The sequence below is a fragment of the Eptesicus fuscus genome, chromosome 8 (genome assembly GCF_027574615.1).
Source record: "Eptesicus fuscus isolate TK198812 chromosome 8, DD_ASM_mEF_20220401, whole genome shotgun sequence".
NCBI classification, from domain to species: domain Eukaryota; kingdom Metazoa; phylum Chordata; class Mammalia; order Chiroptera; family Vespertilionidae; genus Eptesicus; species Eptesicus fuscus.
Window position 1 is genome coordinate 92,344,115 of NC_072480.1, and position 22,903 is coordinate 92,367,017.

The 22,903-nt window shown below is 43.2% G+C and overlaps 1 protein-coding gene across 5 annotated transcripts in view; it reads right to left on the minus strand.

The window, feature by feature from the left end:
- Positions 1-22,903, minus strand: part of MTUS1 (microtubule associated scaffold protein 1) — a 137,146-nt gene that overhangs the window by 27,642 nt on the left and 86,601 nt on the right. For 3 of the 5 annotated variants that reach the window (XM_054720099.1, XM_054720098.1, XM_054720101.1), the window contains one exon: positions 5,497-5,711. In XM_054720099.1, coding sequence (XP_054576074.1) covers positions 5,497-5,711 — 215 coding nt within the window. Of the gene's footprint in view, positions 1-5,496; positions 5,712-12,874; positions 12,956-17,977; positions 18,213-22,903 lie in introns of those variants that run through there. The other 2 variants (XM_028152620.2, XM_054720102.1) reach the window with 2 other exon arrangements.

A 22,903-nucleotide genomic window follows, 5' to 3' on the forward strand; every position in this document is an offset into this window, starting at 1 on the left:
GTCCAAGGCACGCTCGCCACGCATGTCCCACCTACACACTCGGGAATGCCTGGTCTGCTTCACCTGGGCCCCTGTGCAAACTTTGGGAGAAGGCTACATGTCACTCACAGACACCCTCCCTCTTCCCCATATGCCTAGACAGCACATGCATCCTTCTGAGTTGGTTGGAAAATTATTACTCAATATCAACTGACCAAGCACCAGTCCAGATGCTGGGGAAAAAATATGAGAGAAATTTAAGACATGGTCCCTGCCTTTGAGAAGGTTGGCACGTAGATAGAACTAAAATGTCCAGGCCCAATTCTCTTTATCATGTCTCAAAGCAGATGACCTCATCGGAGAGGAAGCAGTACAGGACAATGGAAAAACCAATGATCCTCTTAAAGCCACAGCCTAAATTCTGGCCACAGAGCCCCCTGCCGTAACAGTCTCATACTGTTAGTTTCTGCCCAACTCTTCCTGGTAGCTTGCCCTTTAAGATACGTTACCCTTTACTTCTAGATGACAAAATGTATTTTGTCACTCAGATACTGATTGCCTATTTCTTCTGATCCAGCTGCTCCCATATCAGTGTTCCTGTCTTAGATCATAAAGTCATTACAGTCCAGATAACAAGTTTATATCAGTCCCTTTGTAGCATATAACATGCAGAATTCCACCCAATGTGAAAAAAGAGGTGGGACTCCAGATAGAAAAATGCTTTTATACTCATACATTAAATATATGAAGTGCTCCAAGAAAAAAATGGATTCACCACAATTTAATTAGGACGTCCTTGGCCACAGGCACTTAGCTTCTGGCCGGCATCCCATCAGCAGGCCAGAATTTGCTGGCTGTCGAAGAGCATGCGCAGCTCGGGGGTTTGCAGGAAAGAGCCACATCAGACGGCTGAGATGTGGGCAATGCCCCACCTCCTTCCCAGTGCTCACACAATCGTGTCCACTGTGTTTTTTGTTCAGAGACTATTTTATTTATAGTAGACTGCTGGTGTCACTCAAAATTCACCTTTGTTTAGGTGCTACTTTACGTTAGATTCCTCCTGCAAAAATAGAATTGGAGGCACACTGGATAATCAGTGGGGTGACCTCGATCCTGCTCAGGCTTACCTAAAAACTCATCCACAGACCCTTTTATGAAGAAATTGGGATTACTACCAACACTGTCCTCCCCTGGGGCAGTCTGCACAGAATGCTGTACAACTATGCAAGGGCAACGCGAGAATTAGAACTAAAACCACACTGTGTCCTTTTGAGAAAGAGAAAATGTGGTATTAGTTTCCAGATACATGAGACATTTCTTAGAACGTCCAGTATGTATTGAATTGTGTCTGCCATTAAAGTGGGGAAGTTGCAGTTATTAAATAGACTTGCAACAAAAAGATAAGTTAATGTTCCAGTACGCCCTATAATCAATAATTTTTACCCATAATCTAAAGCTCCAAAACCAATTAGAAAAAAATTAGCAATAACAAGATATACATGCATATACAAATCAATCTACATCTATAAGATCTATATTTATAGGTCAACATAATCAATCAATCAATCAATCACTTCTGTAATGGAGGGTTAAGAGAAAATCGTTTTGAAGAAATTGCTTAACTTTCCCCCTAGTTATGTCTTTCCTTCCCAACTGTTTTATAACAGTGCCCTGCACACATTAGGCAATCAGTAAATATTTGCTAATCTACACTAATAAAAGAGAAAGATGCAAATTGACCGTACCTTCTCGACGCCCACCAGCCAATGAGGAGTATACAAATTAACCCAAAAATATGGCGGGTTAATTTGCATATGCAGGTGCCGAGTGGCCAGGGGCAGGACGCTTGCGTCATCGCCATGGCAACGATGCAGGCATTCCGCACCGCCCCAGCCGCTCCGGGCCTCTGGGCAGCATGGGAAGGTGGAAAGGTGGCTCCGGCCTGTGCAAAGGCAGAAAGGCGGCTCTGGCCGGAGCCAAGGTGGTGCCGGCAGCCAGGGGAAGGAAGGCCCATTCTTGCATGAATCTTCGTGCATCGGGCCTCTAGTCTATATATATAAAAGCCTAAGCTATGACATGCACTGACGACCAGGGGGCAGACACTCAATGCAGGAGCTGCCCCCAGGTGGTCAGTGTGCTCCCACAGCCAACCTCCCACAGTCCCTCCTCCCGGCTGGCCCCTATCTGCCCTTTCAAGACTAAACGAGATAGCCCCGATCAGCCCCCATCGCCGGCCAGGCCAAGGGATCCCACCCGTGCACGAATTTGTGCACCGGGCCTCTAGTTGATTATAAAGAGCTAGCAAAGAACATACACATTAAGGCTTTATATGTTCAACTCGGGATTCCCTCCTCTCTACTCATCCGTTTGTACATTCGGATATACATCGTATGTCTACTAGACATAAGGCACCACCATAGCTGCTGGGTGGTCTAAGAAAGAGCTAAACACAGATCCTGCTCCCAGTGAGCTTCCTGTCTTAAAAATCAAAAACATGTGCTAGCTGATTACCTATAAGGTAGAGAGCTACAGAAATGTAAGTGCACCTGGAACCCAGACAGTAGGTAGATATCTAGAAGGATCAGGAAAGTCTTCTTAAAAGAGGGAGTTTTGACTGGAATTTTTAGAAATTTGGTGGAGTCACAATTACATAGGTGCTAGGACCTAAATTAAGTATAGGATGAAATTCACATCCAGTAAAAGTATCCCTAAAATACACTAAGATTTTGCCCTACTTCGACTGGCAAAGCATCTCTCAGCACGCCCCGTCCTGTGAGGTTATCCTTCAGTGTGGGAATTGCTTTCTCCAACTGAACACCCCATAATCTGTCTTTGGCTTGTGTTTAGGACCCAGGTCATATGGGAAGAAAGTATGGTGTGTGTGTTTTTTTTAAGATTTTTAAATTGATTTTTAAAGAGAGAGGAAGGAAGGTAGAGGGGGAGAGAGAGAGAAACATCAACGTCAGAGCAAAACATCAGTCAGCTGCCTCCTGCACCCCCTCCCTACCGGGAATTGAGCCTACTACCCGGGCATGTGCCCTGACCAGGAATCGAACTGGCAACCTTTCGGTGCACAGGATGATTCCAATCAACTGAGCCACGCCGGCGGCCATGGCTGGGAAGAAAATATCTTTAAACACCAGGATCACACAGATTGTGAAAGGTTCATGCCCACCGGGTGTTTGGGGACTGAGAATACAGCTGAAGGAAGAGCTGACTCCTGTCCTCTGCTTCCTGAGGGGCATGGAACGCAGAACTGCCTGACCTATTTAATTTGCATTTTTAACTTCGGCTGTCTGCCCAAGGAGCCTGCCACATGTAATGTAAGTTAAATGCAGGTGGTGATGGGATGCCACTATAAGGAAGATCTGAACGTGTGTTTGTTAGCGGGAAAGGCAGTAGTAGCCCAGTAATGGCATTTGAACAAAGGATGGAAAAGCACATAGGGATATTCATAGGGGCTTTTCAGTTCAAAGTGTCCTAGATGTGTGTTCAAGTCTTGATCCTCCTCTTACTAGCCGTCTGATGATCGTCAAATTTCTTAACAGCTCTAGCATCAATGTCTGTCCTTCCTTCCTTCCTTCCCTTTTCCCTCCCTCCCTCTCTCCCTTCCTTTTGTTAATTCTCACTGGTGGACATTTTTTCCCCATTGAGTTTTTAGAGAGAGTGGAAGGGAGGGAGGAGGGGGGAGAGAGAGAAAAAGACAGAGAGAGGGAGGGAGAGAGAGAGGGAGAGAGAGAGGGAGGGAGAGAGGAAGAGAGGGAGAGATAGGGAGAGAGAGAGAGAAAGGGAAACATCGATGTGGGAGAGACACATGGGTTGATTGCCTCCCACACTCGCCCAGACTGAACTGGGGATGGAACCTGCAACCCAGGCATGTGTCCTAACTGGGAATTGAACCGGCACATAGGTCGATGCTCAACCACTGAGCCACACCGGCCAGGCTGTACTTTTAAATTTATACTGAATTAAGTCTAGTAAATGTGTGCATTCACCAGTCACGGAGAGTACAGAAATGTACATAGCTGGGCACAACTTGGCCCATGTGGGAACATTCAGCCAGCCTATGTTAAAACTGCTGTGGCTCGAGGGCATGAATGGGGTGGGGTGGGGAGGCAATGGGGGGGATAAGGACACATATGTAATATCTTAATAAAGAGAAGGGGAAAAAACTGCTGTGGCTCAGTGGTTGAGCATGGCCTCATGAACCAGGAGGCCATGGTTCGATTCCTGGTCAGGACACATGCCTGGATTTCAGGCTCCATCCCTAGTAGGGGGTGTGCACGAGGCAGCCGATTGATGATTCTCTCTCATCATTGATGTTTCTATCTCTTTCTCCCTCTCCCTTCCTCTCTAAAATAAAAAAATAAAAAATAAATAAAAAACTGCTGCAGAAAGTCAAGCCACAAGACAAAAGAACCAATTACCTCGAGATGGAGTGTGATCATGTGCTAATCATTCACGGAACATTGTTTACGAGTGGTGACTGTTGTATTTAAATATGTACACTATAGTTGTAGATATGTAATATTTACTTACGTTGGTGAAATTACTACAGTATTTTTTTTCAACACATGGCCTATTTGCTAAAGTTTTTAAAGAATAACAGTGAATTGGCCGACAGTGTTGCTCAGTGGTTGAGTGTCAACCGATGAACCCACAGTCACAGTTCGATGCCAGGTCAGGGCACATGCCTGGGTTGTGGGCTCGATCCCAGTGGGGGGCATGCAGGAGGCAGCTGATTGATGATTCTCTCTCAACACTGATGTTTCTATCTTTCTCTCCCTTTCCCTTCCTCTCTGAAATCAATAAAAATATATTTAAAAAATAATAACAACAGTGAATTAATAACAATAAAAAAATAACCTGTTAATTTAATTATAAGCAAATCTTGGTTAAAAGCATTTTAAAATGAACAGGTTGAATCTCAGAGGGAAGGCGAGGATGGATGTGTGGGTAGGGAGAGGCTAACCAAAGAACTTATATGCATAACCCACGGACACAGACAATAATGTGGTGACGTTGGATGCAGGGTGGAGCAAATCAACGGGGGGAAAAGGAAGGACATCTCTAATACTTCAAAAATAAAGATAAATTTTAAAAACATTGACACGGTATTAATTTTCACATATGACATGCGGGCTGGAAATTTTGTCTGTCTGATCCAAAGTCTGTTCAATCGAGGTCCACAAAATCACGGGTTTACTGTCTAGTCCGCAGGTGCACAGGCGTATCACAGGCAAATACCTTTTCACGATCGACTGCTGGTCTATGAGACTATCTAGAGAAGAAACGTTTCACCCCAAATTTCTAAAGAGTGACTTGGGTATCAAGTGAGTGGCAAAAGCATAATTGGGTGAATTATATCTGATTTTACCAATCATCAATGTAAAGATATTCACAAAACAACCCATGAACACTGCTCCCCTTCTCCCCCCACACCCCCCCCCCCCCGCCATCCTGGTCCCCCACTTCAGGGGAAAAGACTGCCTGGGGGGGGGGGGCACATATCCTTACCTCAGACAGTAGGTGCTGAATCACAACTGTTAATGCTTCAAACTTGGCATTCCCGCAGGAGACAAGCTGCTTAAGGTGCAGGATAAACCGACTCTGGCTCTCTGATTTTGTTTTATACTGAGCCAACTCAAGTGTTTTCTCAGAGGAGAGCACATCTGGAGACGTCTGAGTTTGGATACATAAACTTCTGGGAGTCTTCTGTCTGCCGTTTTCAACTGCAAAAGGAATTAATAAGAGGTAGTGACATATATGATTGTGATTTCTAGAATAAGCACCATATGCATTCAGATACAACGAGAGAAGCCACAGAAATGCATTTAAGTTATGTTTACTGAAGGAAAGCATATGAATGAGAACTGGAATTAATCACATATCTAGACGTTTGGAATTCATGAACACAGACAATGGCTTTCATTGTGACTTTAAAAGCTCTCTATGGGGCAGAGAAATTATCTACATGAAACAATCCAGACACAGAAAACTTGTGTGCAAAATCATGTTGATTTCGTAGCTTCTCATTTCCTAGGCACACTGGTACAGAAACCTGACTGTCACTGTTAGCCTGACTCTATATTCTGGTCACATATGCTGAAAGAAAAACACAAATTATTGGACTTTAAATGCCTTTCCCTCCCCCTACACATTTTTTACGATCTTCCCACCCCTTCCCTGCTGCTGGCCTGGTCATTACGAAGATTTATACTGCAGACGAGTCACTCCCTAGTCTCTAAAGAATCATCGTGTACATTTAAAATCTACTCACATTTTGTCCCTTATCTTTAAATTCACTGTCAAGAGCACTAGACTCTTGACTGTACTATTTCATTTTCTATCAAATACAAGCTTGGCTGGTTTTTCCCCTTCCAACTAGTAATAATAGCTATAAGCATCTTTTTTAAAGCACATGTTAATACTCGCATGCCGAGTGATTACTCACTTTCTGTGCCACGGTGCCCTGGGAACTACTCTTCTCTGTTTTAAATGAAAACCTGTTCAGTTTAGGAGCCATTCCAAATGCCTCAGTCACTTTAAATATCAAACAGACCGGGAAAGCAGGACACAAGCTGTTTAGCTTCTTCAGACAAGGAGGCCACACACTCAAAACAAATCTAAATCTAAAAAATAAAAAGCTACCAGAAAATGTAAAAAACACCCACGTTTCCTTGTTCTCACAGGCATTTGCTATGGCATCCACATTCTGTGGTAACCACGGCAATTTTATAAACTAATTATTTTCTCTAATTTTTCAGGGGAAGGAAAATTACAGTGATCACTTGAAGGAAAATAAACAAAGAAACCTCAGTATTCGTGATCCAAGAACCAATGGCCAAAAACAGGAAAAAAAAAAGAAAAAAAGGCGTTCATTTTCTATGGCTGCTTTCCATAGTTAAACAACTCGCATCTGTACTCATGCTTGACAATTCCCAGTTCTAAAATGACTAAGATATCTGTTGTGTTTTCAAATTACTTGAAAAGAGGGGGAAAGTGTTTATCCGGGATTCTTTATTAGTCATCATTAATAGTTGTCTGTCAATAATTGCCAATTCCCCAGATGGAGAAAGTAACTGAGTTAATAGTCATAATATTAAAATCCTGAAGGAAGAACAACTTTATCAAGTCACTATATTCATGAAAAATATTTTTAAATTATGTCAAAATATCTGAGCTTCGTATTCCTTTATTTCGTTTCCTAAAGTGTTCTTAGAAATTTTACTTTTCCTATACAGATAATAATAATTAATAATGTTTTACTGTTCATAGTGTCTCACTTTCCTCTCTTTCCGTTCTCCCAGTCACCCTTGGTAGGGAAGGTGATACTCAGAGATGAGGGCCTTGCCCAGGTGTAGACAGGCAGCTTCTATGGGACAGATTCAAGGTCAGGACCTAGGCCTCCGAAGTCAGGTCTCTACTATTCCCACACATTTTGGAAAGTGAATATGGGGTGGAGATGTAATATATTTCATAACTAAAACAAATATGTATGCAATAATCTTGGTAAGATGTTACTTTAACACATTCAAGCCCATTACCTGAGAACTCTTCATTTCAATAAACTTACATATAAACATCTGTTTCATACCGTGTTTTTTATATTTTACTAGTAGCCCGTTGCAGGAAGATTCCTGCAACAGGGCTTCCTGCTGCGCTCTCCCCCGCCCTGCCTGCTTGCCTCCCTTCTCTCTTGGCCCCGCCTGCTTGCCTCCCTTCTCCGCCGGCCAGCCCTGCCTGCTTGCTTCTCCACATCTTCACTCCCTTCTGCAGTGCTTGGCTTCTTCCTATGCTGTCTTGATATGCAAATTAACCACCATCTTGGTTGGGTTAATTTGCATACTCGCCCTGATTGGCTGGTGGGTGTGGCTTGGGCGTAGCGAAGGTGTGGTCAATTTGCATATTACTCTTTTATTAGGTAGGATACAAAACCAAAAACAAGATAACAACAACAACAAAACCAGGACAGCAATAAACACTTTTAACTCTTTGACCACCTAGAATTTACTGCAACATATGTAGATATACACCCATGCTCCTGGTTGGTGTCATTGCTGTATGTCCTACCAATACTTTATTGAAATACTCATTTATTTATTGATACATTGCTTTAAATTCATCATTTCTTGAATCCTTAACAATGTTTGATTTTCTTTCTACAATTTATATGCTAATCACTTTTATAATTTAACACAATATCAAAGTTTAAAAACTGTAAGGTTATAATTATTTACAAAATCTGAGTGGTAAATCTTTCATATTAACAGTTTTAGAGAAAACATTAAGTATTCTCATCTACTTAGTCTTTCAGATGAGTTTTAGTATTCAACGGTAAGTTTTAGTAGGTTTTTTCATAAGAAAATATATTTAATTAAATGTAAATTAGCATATTAAACACTGTTTTTCACACTGAGGTTCAGAATTCAGGTACTATCTTTATAGCACCAAATGTTATATTTTCCTGCAAATTATCTCTTATACCAAAGTCAGGCCATAGTTAAGTATTTATGTTTGGCTCCTTTGTGAACTACTTTTTTCCCCCACTGTATTATCAAGATTTTTTAAATTTTAACTTACAACTGTATTGAAAGTATTTGCTAGAGAAGTAGGGGAGGGAACGAGGCTGCTTCAGTGAAACCCAAGCTGTCCTTACTAGTTAGTACACCAGCCTCTTTTTTCCTCAGGCCTCCTGAGTGGCCTGAGAACCGGAATTTCAAGAGTGGGGGAAGCCCATTCATCAGCATCGGCTCCTGAGTGTCCAGCCATGAAAACCCAAGCATCACACCTGGAACTCAGACATGCTCTGCCTCGGGAAGAGATCAAAATCCTCAGATCTGTCCATCATGCTGCAGTGCTAAATGCTACCTGAGAACCTCATCCAAGCATTTAAAACGATTCTGGTCACGTCTGTCTGCATAATTTCATTTACTCAAGTTGATGTTGGAAGACATAAAAGCTTGGCGAGAACCCTTCTCTAACACACCCTAGCATAAACTATTGGATTCATAGCTGGGAAGCCAGAATTTATCCTGTTATGAATCCTACAAGGGAGAAAAATAACGTCTATACAGCGGTCTTCACTGCAAACTTGTTGGCAAAGAAAAGGGTGAGGAAACAACCCGAATGTCCGTAAGTAGAGGATTCGTTAAAAAATTACAGTACATTTATATAGTGGAACACCGCAGCTGTGACACAGAACTAAGAACTCCTGTGGTAAATGAAAAAAAACATACTAAGGAACAATGTAGATACTATGCCCTATTGTATAAAGATGGGAATATAAGACCACATTTTATTTTCTTCTTATAAAGGCATAACAAAGCTATTGCATAATACACATAAAAGGACTAACAATGTTTGCTTTTCCTTAGAAGAGAACGGGAACCAGACAGATACAAGGCATTCTAACACATTTTTTTATACTTTTTAACCATGGGGTAAATATTACCTATTCAAAATGAACAAGTAGTATTATTTGTTTAAAAGATGGGTTAAAATTAATTCTGAGCACTTAAAATCCACTTAGCTATGGAGACAACATAGTCAATCTGTGTTTCTTCCTTGGGGAATCTAGACAGGATTCTAAATAACATGAGTTTTATTGTATATGAATACTCAGAATAGACTTACATTTAAGGAGAAAAGAACACAGACATATTATCCTTCTAAGAGTACATGTCTTCAAATGGTAACAAAAGAGCCACTAAGCTAACAAGCTGCACTCTACCTAGAGCTGGAGAAGCAAGTTGTGGCCTCAATCTTCCGCTCCAAACACTGAGCTCCCTGAGGACAAAATTGTACCACATGGTAGCAGATGGCCCAATTTGAGCATCCCTCTCACCCTCCTCACTCCTGACTCAACTGAAGATCAGAGATGATGCAAAAATCTCCAGTGATGCTCAAAGCCCCAGTGCTCAAACATAGGGTATTTCATACTACTAAAACACAACAGTTTCCCTTAAATCCCACAGGATTTCATCATGTATAAGAAATGAGCATAATGTGAACCAAACTTTGCCCTTACATTCCATTTATTAGCATATTACCTCTGATAATAAAAGCTGTATTTAAAGGCATAAAATATTCTATTATACCTATTAACAGGATATGTTCTGATTTCAAAGGATCAATTTAACCTGAAGCTTTCAAATTAAACGCTAATGTCTACATAGATTCAGATGTATCTCAACAAGATAATTATCAACAAGATAATTACCACCATTGTGTCCCAGCCAATCTTCCCAGGATTCATTAGAATGAAACCGAAACCTCCATCAGGAAAACAAAAGCCCTACACCCGTGGTCGGCAAACTGTGGCTCGCGAGCCACATGCGGCTCTTTGGCCCCTTGAGTGTGGCTCTTCCACAAAATACCATGGCCTGGGCGAGTCTATTTTGAAGAAGTGGCATTAGAAGAAGTTTAAGTTTAAAAAATTTGGCTCTCAAAAGAAATTTCAATCGTTGTATTGTTGATATTTGGCTCTGTTGACTAATGAGTTTGCCGACCACTGCCCTACACCAAAGATATTTACTTGAAAAATAGCTGGATAACACTGCTTGCTATCTTTATTCTTTCTCCTCAGAAACCTCAAATTTAATAAAAGTTAAAACTAGTCTAATTATCTTATTTATCATCTTAAAGTAGCAGGCAATGAGAAACAGAACCATTTTTTTCCAGACTCAAGTCACTCAAACATATAGATCCCCATCTCAAGACTAAACACCATTTTTGAGAGACATGGACTAACCATCATCACATACTAGCTGCGGAGGACACATCCATCCTAAGGCCAAACAAGCCATTTACTGAATCTCCTGGATTTCTAAATATTAAAATTGACTTCGAGACAAGACCTTCCAGGAGAGTGCCTTGGCTTCCATGAAACACACAACTCAACACAGGATGTAGTAATACTGCGGCCTCGTGTCTTGTAGACTCATTGATATACTCATTCACTCGCCAAATATTTATCAAAATCTACCGTGTTGGTTTTCTGTGGTTGGGCAGACCTTCCCTGATGTCCTGGGGAGCAAAGGAGGCACGTAGAAGAGGCTGGTAGTGTACAGGGAGGCCTGAAGACGCCAAGGGTCTCTGCTGAATTGATTTTCCCTAGTATTAATCTCTTCCTGTTCGACTCGCACACATCCACCTATCTGAATGTGAGTGAGTCATCAGGTGGTCTGTGCTTTCTACCAGATACCGCATTGAAAACGGATGTTTGTGGGCGAATAAAATGTAGGTAATGAACTAATGGGCTAGCGAGCATTCTCTAACTTTCTACCCGCACCTTGGAGACACAACCACTTCCCCTATCTGCCTTAATTTGAACTTATGTATCTATAAACCTTAGTAAAAACACCTATCTCTACACAAGTCCTTCCGGTCAGTATTTCCTCAGCCTTGGATGGTGGGTGTGTACCCTGGGATATTCCATGAAAGCAAAGCCCTGAAGTGCAAATTATTGGGCAATGTGTGTTCAAATAAGAGGGAGTGCCCAGTTAGGAATCGATGGCCCAAATGACACTTCATCCAGTAAGTGTCTACTCAATGTCTTCCTTAACAAAGCGGCCCTTGCTTTTAAGGAACTTCTTTGCAGCAGAGAAGAAATAGGTCATCGACAATGGCAATATGATTTGATAATTAGATAGCAGAATGAGTACAGACTGGGGAGAGCGAAGATGATCTGGGATTGTCAAGAAAGGGTTCTACAGACAGGATGGACATTTGCACACTTGGCAGACAGATAAGCAGAGAAGGTGAGCACATACAAAGGCATAGAGAGGTACAGGAGGCCCTGGAGGCCCTGGAAGCCAGTGCTCCTGGTGTCCCAGCAAGATGAAGTGGCTGGCAGCATACATGGGGGCGAGAGCACGCGTGCCATTCAAGGTTTCATCTGGTAGGAGGCACAGAACAATGCTGAGCCGGAGACTGGAGGCGTGTGGGAGAAACTCTGAGGGGGTATGGTCAGGAGGGAGCCCAGCAAGAGACACTCAGGGGTCAGCGGCGGCAAGAACAGGCAGCAAAACATAAATGTGTTTATGAGGCAAAACAGGAGGATTAGTGGCCAGCTGGACCAAGGGAATCCGGGGTGAGTCACACGTTCCCAGCGAGGAAATAACACGAAGAGGAGTAGATTATCGCTTGAGAATGTGAGGGCAGAGAGAGGGGAAGGTGTGGGTCAGGGTGAGGACGGTGTGGGTCATGTGCTAACACTGCTCTTTATTCTCCAAAGAGAGTCTATTCTAAACTCACCTGCTCCATAGCACTTTCCAAATTTAGTCATCTGCCATCGCATTTTCCTGAGGAGTAATCAGCTCTTTATTTCCCACTGACCTGAATATTGCTCCTAACACACACCATTAACATACTGTCTAGTTGTATCTATGAACAGTGACCCACGGTAACCTGGACCTTACCAAGATAGTTAAGAAATCATTATTCATGTCATCAATTATTGGTTTAAATTTGTATAAAACTTAACAATGTAGGAATAGAATACCCACCATAAATATTCTACTAATAAAACATTAATCTTTTGTTAACACATTTTAAGTATATAAAAGCCATACCTAAAGTTGAGAACATTTTCTCTCAATGTATTACTTAAAACCTGAAAATTAATTCATTTAAGAGGTCAAAATATTAATCTTTATGTTTAAACAACAAAGTGACTTGAAAGCATTTAATTGACATAACTACAAAATAGGTAAGCATTACCAAAAAACTTTTGTGTCGTAAAAGAGAAAAAACAATAGGGTCTATCACGAAGTTCAGCCTATTAAATGATGTACTCCCCTTACGTATAAGCAGCTAATAATCAGCTTTTGAGAAATCACTGTTTTGCCTTCTCTGTGGCAGAAACTACAATAAGGCTCTAACCCTCTCATACCTGTATGTACTATAGAGAGTGGAGAAGTCAGACACTCAATATCCCAGAGTCCCTTGTGGGTAGAGACAGCCATGTGACAAGACTTAGCCAATGAGATGTAAGCTTTAGTGATATGGCACCACCCCTTCCCTATTTCCTATTTCCTGCCTGGAGCAGCCATTGTGAGATCATGAGGCAACAATCATGAGGAAAGTGCTAAGAAAGCAGCAGAGAAGTTGACCCTGAAGTTGCTGAGCTACTGAACGATGTCAGGGCTGCTTTTTAGGTGAGACACAGAAGCACCTTCTTAGTTGTCTTAACAAACTGCAGCTAAAAGCAATTCTACTTGACTGTCTCAAAAATGAATACCAAACCAAAGAACATAACTGGATGCCTTTCATTCTAATTAAGCACACGTATTCACATTCTGCCTCACTATGACAGAATATCAGATTAGTCAGAATAGTTCTCTTCGCTCTGGCCGGGTGGTTCAGTTGGTTTGAGTGTCCTGTACACCAAAAGGTTTCGGGTTCAATTCCTGGTCAGGGCATATACCTAGGTTGCAGGTTCCATAGCCTGTCAGGGACATAGGGGAGGCAACTGATTGATGTTTCTCTTTCTCTCTCTCTCTCTCCCTCTATCTCTCTCCCTCTCTCTCTCTCAAATCAGTTTTTTCTTTAAATTACCCTCGGGTGAGGATAACAAAAAAATAGTTCTCTTCAGTGCAGCTTTAAGTAAATGAAAATATTTTCTGTTAACAGTCCTCATGCCTTCCTCAATATATTTGTATATACATCTCTTCTTTTTGCTATAATAATTGCCTTTTTAAAAATCCTCACCAAAGGATATGTTCTCATTGACTTTAGAGAGGAGGAGGAGGGGGGGGAGGCGGAGGAGTGGGGGGGAATCCTTGATGTGCTTTTTAACCTTTTGCACTCGGATGTCGAGTGTGACTTGACACGGTTAGCATTAGAATAAAGGAATCGAGAAAAAAGCAAGCGAGTGCAAAGGGTTAAATATATATATATTTATATATATATATTTTAATATATTTTTATTGATTTCAGAGAGGAAGGGAGAGGGAGAGAGAGATAGAAACATCAATGATGATAATCATTGATGGGCTGCCTCCTGTGTGCCCCCTACTGGGTATCGAGCCCACAACCCGGGCATGTGCCCTTGACCAGAATCGAACCTGGGACCCTTCAGTCCGCAGGCTGACGCTCTATCCACTGAGCCAAACCAGTTAGGGCAATATATTTATATATTTTAATTGATTTCAAATAAGGGAGAGGGAGAGAGAGAGAGAAATACCAATGATGAGAAGGAATCGTTAATTGGCTGCCTCCTGCACACCCCCTACTGGGGACTGATCCCACAACCCGGGCATGTGCCCTGACTGGGAATCGAACCGTGACCTCCTGGTTCTTAAGTTGACACTAAGCCATGCCGGCTGGGCTATCGATGTACTTTTAAGATCACTAGCTCAGCAAAACCAACTCCATTTTTTCAGTGCAAGTAACTTCACTTGAATCAAAGAGAACATTTCCTCAAAATGGCACTTTTCAGAATAATTAATATAGCTCTGTCCAGCTTCACAGAAAACCTGAATTCTAATCAAACTGGTGGCAAGAACTATTTCTCCTTAGAAGATTCGTTTCCCTTCACTGACTCATTATAAAATTGGCACCGCTACCTTCAGGCAAGATTCTGGAACAGACTGAGCCGAGCACTCTGGCAGGAGACCTCAGCCAGCCCTCGGGCAGCCAGTGAAGCCACTCCTGGGCCTCGGGAGATGCCAGCCTTGACCTCCCGCCGCCAGCTCATCCATGCCCGGCGCCCTGCACATCACTCAGAACTCCGGGAAATTCTCTCTTCCTTTCTTTGCCCCTGTTCACAGAGGAAACTACATGCTGGCTCCAACAACACACTCTTGTCAACGGGTGCCACACAGTAACAACACACGGACACGCACAGCACACAAAGCATGTGAGGCTTCAGTGAAAGAGCCTGTTCCCGCTGGGTCCCTGTGAGCACCATCCTTACCGCTGGCACCTCTCTCTCCACCGTCTATGCCCACAGTCTGGACCACCTGGATAAAGACACCCTCACCCTTGGGCGCCTCACCCATGCCCCATCAGGATTACTTCATGTTCTACGTCTGTCTGTCTCCATTAAATTGTGGGCTGTGTGGAGACAGGGGCCACGTGTGACGCAGTCCTGGCTCTGTTTGCAGCATCTAGCAGTGCACCTGACACATATACACGTCTAATACGTATTTATTTATGAAATGAATGAATGAATGGATCCTGCAATGTGAAAAAGTTTAGAAACAGGGGAAAGGCTGGTGCCCCAAACCAAAAATATAAAATCCTTCAAATAGCCCGACGTATTAGGTTAGGGGATATGAAACTGTCCATATTGTTTACTTGTCAAAAGAGTAATGTCCAAAGCTTCAGCCTAATAGCAAAGCCTGAGCTAGAGGAGTGGCGGAGGGTAAAAACAAATAGAGATTTCCTACGGCAGAGTCTTAGATTCTTGCAACCAGTTAGTTACGGCCAAATGACCAAGAACAAGGATTCCAAGGTGACAGACTTAATGATAGGACAAGGGAAAAACATGGTGTCACAAAGAGAAATAAACAAATTAGGCATAGTAACAGCTTGAGAGAGAAGGAGAGAATTCGTTTCGAGGCGATGAATTTTCAGGTGTCAGTAATACATCCAGGGAGTTTTAAATCTGTAGTCAGAAGAACCTCAGAATTTCAGGTTAAAGGGACTTCCTGTATGGTTATGTGATCAAGGTCTCTGACGTGGTGACCAGCAGAACCAAGGCCACAAACCCCGGGCTCCTGGAATCCAGGTCACCACCACTGCCACTAGGGCAACCAACACAACTTCCCTTAGTAAGAATACAAACACAGCTACTGCCCGCAGCCACGCGGATAAGAAAAGACACAAGGTCTTCGTTATGCATTCTACTGGAAGATTTCTCAGTCCTTAAAGGTATGTAATGCGGATAAAGCTCACAAAAGATTCTTACTGGGGGTGAGTAGAATTCTGTACTTGACATAATTTTAAAATCCTCTCCATGCACAAAACTCTTTTTTTTTCATCACTACTATTTGCTGGATCACTACTATTTGCTGGATCAGAATTAGAGCAAAATTCACAGTCCGGAAAATCTATAACCCAGAAATTCTAAACCGAGGCCCCGGGTTTTAGTCCCATCTCTGCCACAGGCTGTGTTCACGGCTCTGGGCCGCAGACTTCTTGGCGGCAAATAAGACCAACCAGATCCCCTCTCGGTGCACTCCAGCTCTGAAAACTGTGACTGCAGGCAGATGGATGTTGCGAAATAGGTTTATATAAGTTCCGAAAATAAAAATGGAGCGGAAAGAACCCTATTAGTTAAACTCTGGTGATCAAAGCCTTGTCTCTTTTTGCTTCAGCTGCCTTGGAAAGCTAACTGCTTCACAAAGAGACACACACAACCGGAAACGTTCACTAGCTGAAGACTGGAGAAATAAATCTTGGCTGGCCCAACAATGGGATGCCATGTGACCATTAAGAAGGAGTGCGATAAATAAATGTGTTCATGTGAAAATCTAAGACACATTAACTTTCAAAAGCAAGCTATAGAAGAGTGTATATAGTATGCATCCATTTCCGTATAACCAAGAAGGATGTAAAAGGGCCATCCAGGCTCGCACATGATCAGAAGCTACCAGGGGCTGGAAGGCACCCCCCCTGAGAGTGGCTGCCTGCGGGAGGGGGCAGGGTCGGGTGACAAGGAGGCTCCCTGGGAATTGAACAACCTCCTGTACGGTTTGGTTTTCCTTTTAACTTGGAGTATGGATTATATTTTTAAGTTAAAGTTGAAAGCTTTTGGAGCTACTTTAGATCACACAAATTATTACAAGTACAGGGCACCCTTTTTTGTTTTCTAAGGCTGAAAAAACGATAGTGACATTTCTGCTGGGAGAAACACACACGGCCACTGTGAACCTCCTAATCTGCCTGGGTACCTTTAGCTGTCAGACCAGATGGGGAGGGAAAGGCTGGCTGGCTCAGGTGGCAGGTCAGGGGGAGTTATGAAACACGAGGAAGAGGTGCTGGAAAAATGAGAATTATCCTACAGAGAAGGGAGATGCCTCAGGGAGACAGTTGCTGAATAAAATCTCTAGGGGCAGAGAGGAAAAACAAGATGCATAGGGCTGCCGGGCATATGAAACAAGGAAATAGCTTCTGTTTACATCCCCAAACAATCCTCTTACAGTGAACACTACTCAGCCCAAATCCAATGTACAGCACTCTCGTTTTTACAGCCTAAAATCAACCTCATTTACCATGGCTGCAATGATCAGAACGAGAGGCCGGGCTGTCCGGCTCCTGAATCCTCTCAGAGGGACTCACAGGCTCCCACATGCCTAAGATACACGCCGCACTGATTCCTATCTGAGGCACAGAAAATAAAAGGCAGATACGAGCGTACACATCAGAGGCGGTCTTTTGCAACTGCAAACATTTTCACTATGAACCCTGGAGGACTTCATTTGTGGCTCGCTTGTTACCTGCCTCTCCACAAAACCATCATCGGGGTATTTAAATTCAGACCAATGTTTAGAATGTGGAAATCTTGTCGTCTATGAAACATCACCATCTCAGTGAGAAATTACATAATGAAAAACCACAGAAACCCTCTCATCTCATCTCATCCTTTACTGGAAAGAAAAATATTCTTCTTGATATACCCACGGCCTATTTCCAAAATCACTGGAAGTAACATGCCAGTTGGCAGGTGTTGATTTTCACAGATTTGGTCGGCATCCGAGAGAAAAAAGCTAGGGAGCTCCAAGGCAACAATTCTGTTTTCTGTAAACAAACGGAGCACACATCTGCTTGCAAACAGTCACAGCGCCGTACACGCCTGTGTGGAACCATCAGAAAACTGCTTTTTTTTAATTTTATTTTTACAAATTAAGCCTAGTGCTCTCAAAGAAAGAGCTTCCTCCCCCGACTCCCCACTCATCTATCTCATTGGGAACCGTCTGCAGACATCTGCACGTCCATCCAGGTGCCCCCCACGCACCAGCCACCACGGAGCAATCAACGCCGGACAAACCTGCGTGGAAGGTGACCGAGCTCCTCCGGAACCCCGAGGGGAGGCGCAGGTTGCGCAGCAGCCCCTTGGCAGTCAGGCGGACGTGGATGGTGGACAAGGAGAACTTGGGAGACAAGAGCATGTCTTCGGAGCAGGTGGGCAGAGCTCACACAAGGAACAGCTCCCGCGGGTGGTCACATACTGTCTTTTTAAACTCGGCACTCCTCGAGGCCAAGAAACCCAGCGAGAGGAAACATGCCTACAGAGCAAATGTCATTCCAGCACACACACACACACACACACACACACACACACACACACACACACAGAGAAAAAAAAAAACCCAGAGCGGTCCCACTGTTTCCGGCTTCCCTTTGCTCTCCCAGATGTTGCCAAAACAATGCTCTTCCTCGGAATAAAATCTCCTCTTGGCAGCCCCAGCGCAGCAGTCTGTGCATGACATCACACTGCACATGCCTATGGGTTGTTATGGTTCTCATCGGAGATGGCAAAGGGGGAGGGAGTGGGTGGTCTCAGGAGCTTTATGTAACAGCCAATAACGCCGCAGAGTCTGGAACCACTTGGGCGACGGTTCAGGGAAATTAACTACTTCCAGTGCCTCGTGCTTATTTAGTAATTAGGGAAAAAAAAAAAAGATTTCATGGAAGTAATCTGCGTTCTGGTTTTTAACATTTTTTATTATATTCACACTGATAACGCGGCACGTTTGCAGATTACTTCTATGCAAGCCTATGTATAAACCTGACACCCTGGATAAAAATTTTTTTAAATGGCTCTAAGCAATAAATGTTCCCTATTATGATTTTTAATAAAATGTCTATGATAGCAATGACGGATTGATAAGAGGTTCAAGTGCCAACTTTCACACGCACGTTCTGAGGACCTCACGCGTAACCAACAGTAAGAGGTTCATGCAATTTCTCTAGCAGGTGTAATGTAGTGGTTCCAGAGGAATAAAATGTTAGTTATTCACATAGGCAGTGTGCTAAGGGCTGCACTTACTGCTCGCCCCATCCCAGGTACAGAAAACCAGGTAGCCTCTCACAGTCAGGTGCTGAGACTAGAAACGCGGGAGGGGCGTGGTTATGTGCATTTTTTACCGGGATCTATTAAATGCTTTTTGTAGTAGAGTGGTTTATGAAAGCACATGAAAATATGATGGCAAAAAAACAACAAGGAAGTCAAAAGGTAAAGGTATGGGTATAAGAAAATTGCAGCGGCAAATATGCTACTTAAGTGAAGCAAATATTAAACCTGGAACAGCCCAAAACCCTAACTCTGTTTTTAATCTAACAAAGTACAAGAAAACAATGTGTCAAAAATGATCTATGCTTGTTCCCAAGATTTCCTTAAAAAAAAAAATAAAGACTCGGTATCAGAATAAATGTAGAGATTGTTAACTATGAGTAATCCTATTAATTGCTATTTAATGCGCAGGAAGCACTCTTTCAGGAATTGTATGGAGCATTTAGGGTGTGACGGGGGAAGCTGATAGGCAGGAAAGGAAATTCTGAATAATCTCTTCTCCCTCCTCACTCAGTCCCCAGCCTGTCATTTTAGAGACACACCAGTCACTTGTCCAGCGTTCACTGTGGGAAAGACACAACTTGTTCACACACAGACAATGGACCTCGGAAACACACTGCACCCATGGCAACTGAAACACAAATAACCATGGACAAAAAGTCAAAACAGCTACATTTAGGTGCTGATTTACAACTTATCCCAATTTATTGTTATTTTAAAAAACCCACCTTTTATTCCGTTTCTGAATATTAATAGTATGCTATAACCACCTCTCCTCCAAGCCCCCCCTCCAGAAACGTGTAAAAACCAAGATGCCAATCAGCATTAAAATTGTAAAGAAGAATAAAGTTAAATATCAAACATTATTAAAAATAGACATGACACCACTCCATATGGGATTTGGGTTTTTTGGTTATTGTTGTTGTTTTTGGAGGGGTGGGGTTGTTAAGAAATAGTAAACTCCAAAATACCCTGGTTAAGAAAGAAATCCTTTAGCCTAGACCAGTGGTCAGCAAACTCATTAGTCAACAGAGCCAAATATCAACAGTACAGCGATTGAAATTTCTTTTGAGAGCCGAAAACCGACTTCTGCGCATGGGCCATGAAGTTTCAATCGCACTGTACGTGCGCGCCCACACATGGTATTTTGTGGAAGAGCCACACTCAAGGGGCCAAAGAGCCGCATGTGGCTCGTGAGCCACAGTTTGCCGACCACTGGCCTAGACCACTCAAATAAAGAAATTAGCAACATCCACCTATCCATCCTACTTGTTATAGCTTTTACTTGTACCACACTAAGCTACCACATATATTAAAAGCAAACGGTGCTGGATCTGGCCGTGTAGCTCAGTTGGTTATAGCATCATCCCAATACACCCAAGTTGTGGGGGGTTCTCCAGTGAGGGCACATATAAGAATCAACCAATCTATACTAATAAAAGGGTAATATGCTAATTAGACTGGGAGACCTTCAGGACAAAGCCATGGTGGCGGGGCTGAGGCAGAGACGGTTAGGGGCGATCAGGCCAGGTTGGGAGGGCAGTTGGGAGTGATCAGGCTGGTGGGGGGGGAAGCTGGGGGTGATCAGGCCGGCGGGGCGGGGGGCAGTTGGGGGTGAGAAGGTCGGCGGGGAGTGGAGGGGGCACTTGGGGGAGAGCAGGTCAGCAGGCAGAGTGGTTAGGGGTGATCAGCAGGCAGGCAGGTGAGCGGTTAGGAGCCAGCAGTCCTGGATTGCAAGAGGGCTGTCTGACTGCTGGTTTAGGCTCGAGGGGTCCCAGATTGGAGAGGGTGCAGGCCGGGCTGAGGGACAACCCCCCCCCCCCCGCGCACAAATTTCATGCACCAGGCCACTAGTGAAACCATAAATACATGTAACAACAATCTCCTCCCCCCCCCCCCGGCTTTCTCTCTCTTCCCTGCTCACTCTCTCAAAATCATTGAAAGAAAATGTTGTTAATGACCCTTTTTTAACATCAGAACAAAGAATTGCAAGAATAAAGAGAAGAGGGCTTCTGGTCAAGATGATTCACTTCAGATTAAAAGACACACACAGACTGAAAGTAAAGATATTTCATAAAAATGGAAACAAACAACAACAACAAAAGGCTGGGGTAGCAATACTTATACCAGACAAAATAGACTTTAAAGCAAAGGCTATAATAAGAGACAAAGAAGGACCCAGCAATTCCACATCTGGGTATTTATCTGAAGAAACCTAAACACTAAATTGAAAAGACATATGTATCCATATGTTTATTACAGATTACCTACAATAGCTAACATATGGAAATGACCCAAGTTTCTGTCAGTAGATGAATGGATAAAGAAGAAGTGGTGCATACATACAATGAAATATGACTCATCCATAAAAAAGAATAAAATCTTACCATCTGCAGCAACATGGGTGGACCTAGAGGGTACTGTGCTGAGTGAAATAAATTGGACAGAGAATGACAAATGCCAAAAGATTCCATTTATATGTAGAATCTAAAGAACAAATGAACAAGCAGAACACAGACTCACAGCTACGGAGACCATTTTGACAGTTGCCGGATGGGAGGGAGATTGGGAGGATTTATGGAAAATGTGGAGGGATTAAGAAGTATAAAATGGTAGTTAGAGAACAATCATGGGCATGTATAGTACAACATTGTGAGAACAGTAAATAATCTATAATAATAAAAGCTAATATGCAAATCGACCGAACGGCTGAACAGCAGAAAAACCAGACGACCACGCTATGATGCCCACTGGCTCCAGGCAGCCAAGGCGGGTGTGATGCGATTGGTCGGGGGCCCGGCCATGGCCCCATGATCACCCTGCAGAGGGAGGCCCAGGCCACCAGCCGGCGGGGCAATCAATCGGGTGGCTCCATGATAGCCACAAAGAGGGAGGCCCAGGCCACCGACTGGCAGGCTGCGGCGGGTGGGAGGGGCCTCCCTCTGCGGGAGTGATCCATCATGGAGGCCCGGCCGGGTGGGCAGGGCCTACCTCTTTGGGACAATCGATCGATCGCGGGGCTCCTGGACTGTGAGAGGGCACAGGCCGGGCTGAGGGAACCCCCTACCTGAGTGCATGAATCTCGTGCACCAGGCCCCTAGTGTTATAATAACTAAAAAGAGAAGCAGTGCCAATGAAAAGAAAAAAGTAAAAGTCAGAAGGGCCCTAGCTGGTTTAGCTCAGTGGATAGAGTGTCGGCCTTTGGACTGAAGGGTCCAGGTTCGATTCCAGTCAAGGGCACATGCCTGGGTTGCGGGCTTGATTCCTAATAGGCGGCGTGCAGGAGGCAGCCAATCAATGATTCTCTCTCATCATTGATGTTTCTCTCTCTCTCTCCTCCTCCCTTCCTCTCTGAAATCAATAAAAATATATTTTTTAAAAAGTCAGAAGGAATAGTTCTTGGGTTTTTTTTTTACAGCAAAGTACAATGCTCACAAGTAAGGTATACTAAAGACTAAGCACAGCTTAAACTAGGTTTCAATTCTTTCCCAAACATAGTCTGCCCCCTGATGGCAACTTAGCACAAGTGAGCCAAAGTGAAGGGGAAGCCTTGACCATCTGTTAACAGCCAACTCTTATGTAAGACAATCTACTGTGTGCTGGGCACTCACCCAAATACTTCATATATATTCACTCATGTAAATAACTAAAAAAGCAGTTATTGTACAGTAACACCAATTTGTAAATATATCACTTCGGGCATTGGGGAAGCACAGATTTTTAAATTGGCTCAAAAATATACTTTGATTACTTATTGATCAGCTGTTTATCACTTGTGCCCCACCTGTAGTTTCTGAAATTATACTAAATAGGAGAAGTACCTAAAGATAAGAAAGTATCCACCTTCATTATTATACAGAGTCTTAATGTGATTTAAGAGAACATAATAAGGATCCCCAA